General features: G+C 44.9%; 1 protein-coding gene across 4 annotated transcripts in view; it reads right to left on the bottom strand.

Moving 5' to 3' along the window:
- The window catches only part of LOC111968790 (coiled-coil domain-containing protein 9B), a 57,391-nt gene extending 50,236 nt beyond the window's left edge, over positions 1-7,155 (bottom strand). For 2 of the 4 annotated variants that reach the window (XM_070445208.1, XM_070445209.1), the window contains exons 1-2: positions 6,833-7,149; positions 626-831 (exon numbers count right to left, since the gene is read on the bottom strand). In XM_070445208.1, coding sequence (XP_070301309.1) covers positions 626-772 — 147 coding nt within the window. In that variant the 5' untranslated portion in view covers positions 773-831; positions 6,833-7,149. The other 2 variants (XM_023994655.2, XM_023994656.2) reach the window with 2 other exon arrangements.
- Positions 7,156-7,434: the final 279 nt, after the last annotated feature.

Below are 7,434 nucleotides of genomic sequence, written 5' to 3' on the forward strand. Positions count from 1 at the left end.
TTATATTGTTGTGGTTCACCAAGTTATGTTGCTACTGTATTGACTGTGACGTGGCACGACCGCGAGCATGAAAATCCCATATTTTCAACTGGCAAGAAATAGTAATTAATACCCATGTAATATGCTATCATGTGCATATACAACACATTAATCTCTTAATTTTACATTAAGTATGATCACTTATCAGAAAAATATCTGRAAAATGTGTTTAGCCGAGAGACGCCTCCACACAAGTTTTTTTGCAGCTTTGAAATTGGCCACTAGTAGGAATTTACACAACTGTCAATAACTTAATAAAACATCCGATTGGCTTTGAATAAAAACTGTTATGATACAACCACATGAACTGGTTGAAACATTAAATAGCAAAATAAATATACAGTACCAGTGAAAAGTTTGGACACACCTACTCATTCAAGGGTTTTTCTTTATTTTTACTATTTCTACATTGAACAATAATAGTGAAGACATCAAAACTATGAAATAACACATATGGAATCATGTAGTTAACAAAAAAGTGTTAAACAAATCCAAATATTTTTTTGATTTTAGATTCTTCAAAGTAGCCACCATTTGCTTTAATGACAGCTTTGCACACTCTTGGCATTCTCTAAACCAACTTCACCTGGAATGCTTTTCCAACAGTCTTGAATGAGTTCCAACATATGCTGAGCACTTGTTGGCTGCTTCTCCTTCCCTCTGCGGTCCAACTCATCCCAAACCATTCAATTGGGTTGAGGTCGGGTGATTGTGGAGGCCAGGTCAACTCCATCACTCTCCTTCTTGGTCAAATAGCCCTTACACAGCCTGGAGGTGTGTTGGATCATTGTCCTGTTGAAAAACAAATGATAGTCCCACTAAGCGCGAACCAGATGGGATGGCGTATCGCTGCAGAATGCTGTGGTAGCCATGCTGGTTAAGTATGCCTTGAATTCTAAATAAATCACTGACAGTGGACTGGGATATGTTCCGGATAGGCTCTGACAATAACATTGATGTATATGCTGACTCGGTGAGCGAGTTTATTAGTGAGTGCATCGGAGATGTCGTACCCACTGTGACTATTAAAACCTTTCCTAACCAGAAACCGTGGATTGCTGGCAGCATTCGCACAAAACTGAAAGCGCGAACCACCACTTTTAATCATGGCAAGGCGACTGGAAACATGACCGAATACAAGGCAATCAAACAAGCTAAGCGTCAGTATAGAGAAAAAGTAGAGACGCAAATCAACGGCTCAAACACGAGACGTATGTGGCAGGGTCTACAGTCAATCATGGATTACAAAAAGAAAACCAGCCCCGTTGCAGACATCGACATCTTGCTCCCAAACAAATTAAACATCTTCTTTGCGCGCTTTGAGGACAATACAGTGCCACTGACACGGCCCGCTACCAAAGCCTGTGGCCTCTCCTTCTCCATTGCCAATGTGAGTAAAACATTTAAACGTGTTAACCCTCACAAGGCTGCCGACCCAGACGGCATCCCTAGCCGCGTCCTCAGAGCATGCGCAGACCAGCTGGCTGGTGTGTTTACGGACATATTCAATCAATCCCTATCCCAGTCTGTTGTCCCCACATGCTTCAAGATGGCCACCATTGTTCCTGTTCCCAAGATAGCTAAGGTAACTGAACTAAATGACTATCGCCCCGTAGCACTCACTTCTGTTATCATGAAGTGCTTTGAGAGACTAGTCAAGGATCATATCACCTCCACCCTACCTGATACCCTAGACCCACTCCATTTTGCTTACCGCCCCAATAGGTCCACTGACGATGCAGTCGCCATCACACTGCCCTATCCCATCTGGACAAGAGGAATATTTATGTAAGAATGCAGTTCATTGACTACACCTCAGCATTTAACACCATAGTACCCTCCAAACTCGTCATTAAGCTTGAGACCCAGGGTCTCGACCCCGCCTTGTGCAACTGGGTCCTGGACTTTCTGACGGGCCGCCCCCAGGTGCGTTCTCAGCCCTCTCCTCTCTGTCCACCCATGACTGCGTGGCCATGCATGTCTCCAACTCAATCATCAAGTTTGCAGACGACACTACAGTGGTAGGCCTGATTACCAAAAACGACGAGACGGCCTACAGGGAGGAGGTGAGGGCCCCCGGAGTGTGGTGTCAGGAAAATAACCTCTCACTCAACGTCAACAAAACAAAGGAGATGATGGTGGACTTCAGGAAACAGCAGCGGGAGTACCCCCCCCCCCAATCCACATGAACGGGACAGTAGTGGAGAAGGTGGAAAGTTTTAAGTTCCTCGGTGTACACATCACGGACAAACTGAAATGGTCCACCCACACAGACAGCGTGGTGAAGGCGCAACAGCACCTCTTCAACCTCAAGCGGCTAAAGAAATGTGGCTTGTCAACTAAAACATTCAAACTTGTACAGATGCACAATCGAGAGCATCCTGTCGGGCTGTGTCACCGCCTGGTACGGCAACTGCACCGCCCTCAACCGCAAGGCTCTCCAGAAGGTAGTGCCGTCTGCACAACGCATCACCGGGGGCAAACTACCTGCCCTCCAGGACACCAACAGCACCCGATGTCACATGAAGGTCAAAAAGATAATCAAGGACAACAACCACCCGAGCCACTGCCTGTTCATCCCGCTATCATCCAGAAGACGAGGTCAGTACAGGTGCATCAAAGCTGTGACCGAGAGACTGAAAACAGTTTCTATCTCAAGGCCATCAGACTATTAAACAGCCATCCCTAACATAGAGAGGCTGCTGCCTACATAGACTCAAATCTCTGGACACTTAAATAAATGGAAATAAAGGTATCACTAGTCACTTTAAATAACGCCACTTTAATAATGTTTACTTAATACTATATTACTCATCTCATATGTATACACTGTATTCTAAACTATCTACTGCAACTTGCCTATGCCGCACAGCCATCGCTCATCCATATATTTATATGTACATATTCTTATTCATCCCTTTACATTTGTGTGTATAAGGTAATTGTGAATTTGATAGCACAAGCATTTCACTACACTTACATTAACATCTGCTAACCATGTGTATGTGACCAATAAAATTGGATTTGACCAGCAGAGCACCATCACACCTCCTCCTCAATGCTTCACGGTGTGAACCACACAGCCAGAGATCATTCGTTCACCTACTCTGCGTCTCACAAAGTGTCACGTTCATCGTAGTGATGAGACCAAGGCGCAGCGTGATATGTATACATTCTTTTTAATCAAACGAAGAAACACTAAAGAAAGAAAGAAAGAAAGAAAGAAAGAAAGAACCAAAACGACCGTGAAGCTATAATATATGAGTGCTAACATGCAACTACACATAGACAATAACCCTCAAACCAAACTGGAAAATGGCAACCTAAATAGGATCCCCAATCAGAGACAACGATAAACAGCTGCCTCTGATTGGGAACCAATTCAGGCCACCACAGACCTACATATGCCTAGACTACACACACACACCTAGACATACAAAACCCCTAGACAATACAAAACAATCATACCCACCCTCGTCACACCCTGACCTGACCAAAATAATACAGMAAACATAGAATACTAAGGTGAGGGCGTGACACAAAGGCATGGCGGTTGGAACCAAAAATCTTACATTTGGACTCATCAGCCTAAGGACAGATCTCCACCGGTCTAATGTCCATTGCTTGTGTTTCTTGGCCCAAGCAAGTCTCTTCTTATTATTGRTGTACTTTAGTAGTGGTTTCTTTCCAGCAATTCAACCTTGACGGCCTGATTCACGCAGTCTTCTCTGAACAGTTGATGTTGAGTTGTGCCTGTTACTTGAACTCTGTGAAGCATTTATTTGGGCTGCAATTTCTGAGGCTGGTAACTCATATGAACTTATTCTCTGCAGCAGAGGTAACTCTGGGTCTTCCTTTCCTGTGGCACTCCTCATGAGAGCCAGTTTCATCATAGTGCTTAATGGTTTTTGCGACTGTACTTGTAGAAACCTTCCAAATTCTTGCCATTTTCCGCATTGACTGACCTTCATGTCTTAAAATAATGATGGACTGTCATTTCTCAGTTCTTATTTAAGCTGTTCTTGACATAATATGGTCCTTTACCAAATAGGGCTATCTTCTGTATACCACCTCTACCTTGTCACAACAACTGATTGTCTCAAATGCATTAATTAAGGAAAGAAATTCCACAAATTAACTTTTAACAAGGCACTGTTAATTGAGGCTCCCGAGTAGCACAGTGGTCTAAGGCACTGCAAGAGGTGTCACTGCAGTCCCTGGTTTGAAGCCAGGGTGCATCACATCTGACTGTGATTGGGTGTCCCATAGGGCGGTGCACAATTGGCCCAGTGTCGTCCGGGTTTGGCCTGGGTAGGCCGTCATTGTAAATAAGAATTTGCTCTTAACTGACTTGCCTAGTTAAATAAACATTTAAATGCATTCCAGGTGACTACCTCTTGAAGCTGGTTGAGAGAATGCCAAGAGTGTTCAAGGCAAAGGGTGGCTACTTTGAATAATCTAAAATATATTTTGATTTGTTTGACACTTTTTTGGTTACTACATGATTCCATATGTGTTAGTTCATAGTTTTGATGTCTTCACTATTATTCTACAATGTAGAAAATAGTACAAAATAAAGAAAAGCCTAGGAATGAGTAGGTGTGTCCAAACTTTTGACTGGTACTGTATGTGATACTATGGAAAGAGAAGTAGCCTACCATCACTACGTTCAATCAAAAATCTTATTTGGGAGCTGCAAACAAGTGCCTACAGCTAACTGTACAAGCAGCAGGTTTTGAGCTCAACTTATGATTATTTGATCTGCTAATTAAATGCTGGTGTTGGTATGAAATTGCATTATTGTGATCCTTGTGGGTCCTTTTAGATGTCACTCCAGCAGTGTCTGTGCTGACACTTGTGTATGACGAGTAAAACTCAAACGGAGAACATTTTAAAAAGGCACTTGGAAGCCCTGAGCAGAGCTAATGACGTAACTCTGAATAACACTTGTTTCCTCTCCAGGCTAAGTGAACGCCCACACCACACAAACTGTAGTGTCCGTTCTGAACAAATAACAGCCACACACCGTGCTCAGAGAAAAGTGACCAGATTGTATTGGCACAGCAGAAACACCACTCTGGGATACAATTCCCAAAGTTCACTCGATCCTTCATATAAGGCTAGCATTCATGAGGCGAGTAAGCTCCTACAATACACACACAAATGCACATGCACACACACCAACAAGAGCCAGGAGGGCAATAAAGTGGATATTCAAAGCCAATTCTGTCATTGTCCTCCCCCTGTCATCCTTGTAATGGGTTTATCATGAAGAGTATGAAAGGTCAAAATATACAGCAAATAACGCTAATGGTGACAGTCTAAACAAACAAAAAAAACAACAAGTGGCCATAACAAAGCTAGACCCAGGCCTTCAAATCTAGTTATACAATGACTTGACATCAGAGAGGCAGTGTGACAACAATCTTAACCAGGGAGGAAACCATAACAAACATATCCCTTTCAACCCCATGTTGTACAATTCCCCCATATAAAGGGACTACGGTGAGGTCTGCAGCACAGACCTAGCAGACAGCTCGACTGCCACAGACAGAGAGCCAGGAGGTGGCACTCACTGTAAAGCTGCCTGCCTGCCTGCCAGTCACCCACCGCCGCCAAAGTGACGACAAAAGATGATCCTGGCTGCTCCATGTGACACTCCACTTTGCAGAACAATGACTCCCAGCGTAGCCTACACCACACAGCACTCTGACTCTGCACGGGATCCTTCCAAGCCGTTCCACTGCCACTGCACTGGCCACAAAGAGTGGCTTCCACACTCCTGGCGCAGATGGTAGGAGATTTTGGAAGAGGGGCGTTGGTCAAATATCTTGTTTTAAAATTTACTGAAGAAAATAATATATTATTTGAAGCTCCATGTTAATAAGAGCAACATTCACATTCCTCAAAAACCTTAACATGCAGTTGGAAAATGGCACATTCATCAGCCATGCTATTTTTTTTAAATGGACAGACTGAAAATATTTAAGTATGTTTCCAGTGCAGCGTAGCCAATGGCAATGATTCACAGACAGCCCAAACTGAACATTAGCAAATTGCTTTAACAGGACGAGATAGCATCAAATTCAATCTAAAGCCTGTGAAAACAGTGAGATAGAAGTTGGGACTCACAGAGAGGCAGGGCGGGAAGTGCCGAGCTGCTTTAGAGTTCTGGTTGTCAGGGTATCCAAACAAAACAGGCCATGACACCAGGAATAGGACAGAAAGGGAAAGGAACACCACCAGCACTCATGCAGGCGAATGGCGGCTCACAAGAACAGCCAGCTACAGTATCACAGCGAGGGAGAGACACCACACGTGGAAAACGCTGTGAGGGGGATGTGGATGTACCCGTCTGGGTTTGGGGTACCTCCTTTCTCTCTCCGAGCCCCTGTCACTGTGATCGCCTGTGAAGGAGGCAGGTCCTTAGCCCACGGTATCTGGCTGAGCCCCACACACGTAAACACCCACATAGGCTGTGAGACTGCCAGTTTATGACACCCATGCCCAGGCAGGGAGGCCTGCAGAACCGAGGTCGGCAGAGCCTCTCTCTCTCTAGTCCCTTCCCACACAGCATCCCCAGCACCTACTGGTAGGCCAGGAAGGAGAATAGAGACAGGATGTCTGACTGAAGCACTGCATTTAGTTACAACTATAACCTCCAGCTGGAGACAGGAGGAAGGGGGGAGCAGAGATACTAGCCTGTAGCAGGAGACAACGAGAGAGGCAGGGAGAGAAAGAGCTAGAGAGAGTGCAAGAGAAAGATTGTGAGAGGGAGCGAGAAGGCACTCACAAGTCTCTCCATGTCAGCGTTGAAACCTGGGCTGGGTCCAAACGCGAGGCAACAGCCGAGGTGGCGGAGAGGGCTGCTTGGAGTCCACGATCATGCCTTGATTACAATGAGCCAAGTTGGGCTGACAGCCAAGATGTCTAACAAATGCACAGAGCGCCCCTGTTAATGGATTTACAGCCCCCGTCCGCTGGCTTGCTCTCACACTCTCTCACTCTCTGTCCCTCCCACACACATGCTCTTGCTCTCTCCCTCTCTCTGGAGCACTTGCTCTCAGTTAAAATTACCTCTCACACCCCTTTCCCTGCCTGTCCCCTCCTCCTTCTGTCCTCTGCTCAGAACACACTGGTTAAATACTGTCCCCCTACCAATACACTCACTCCTACCCACCTCTCTGAATTTAAAGGGAAACGGGAGATTATTTTTAGTAAGCAAATCTTTGGTCTTTCTAAGAGTGATACAGTCCCTCAATACTAATAACAGCAGTCCAGTAAGTACCATTCAGCGTTCTATTTGCAGCCACTGTCATAATGTTATTCCAAACATGTACCAGCCCATAATGAGATGGATGTATTTGGTCGTTAGAACAATCCCCCTACCATCTC

The sequence above is a fragment of the Salvelinus sp. IW2-2015 genome, linkage group LG9 (assembly GCF_002910315.2).
Source record: "Salvelinus sp. IW2-2015 linkage group LG9, ASM291031v2, whole genome shotgun sequence".
Taxonomy (NCBI): domain Eukaryota; kingdom Metazoa; phylum Chordata; class Actinopteri; order Salmoniformes; family Salmonidae; genus Salvelinus; species Salvelinus sp. IW2-2015.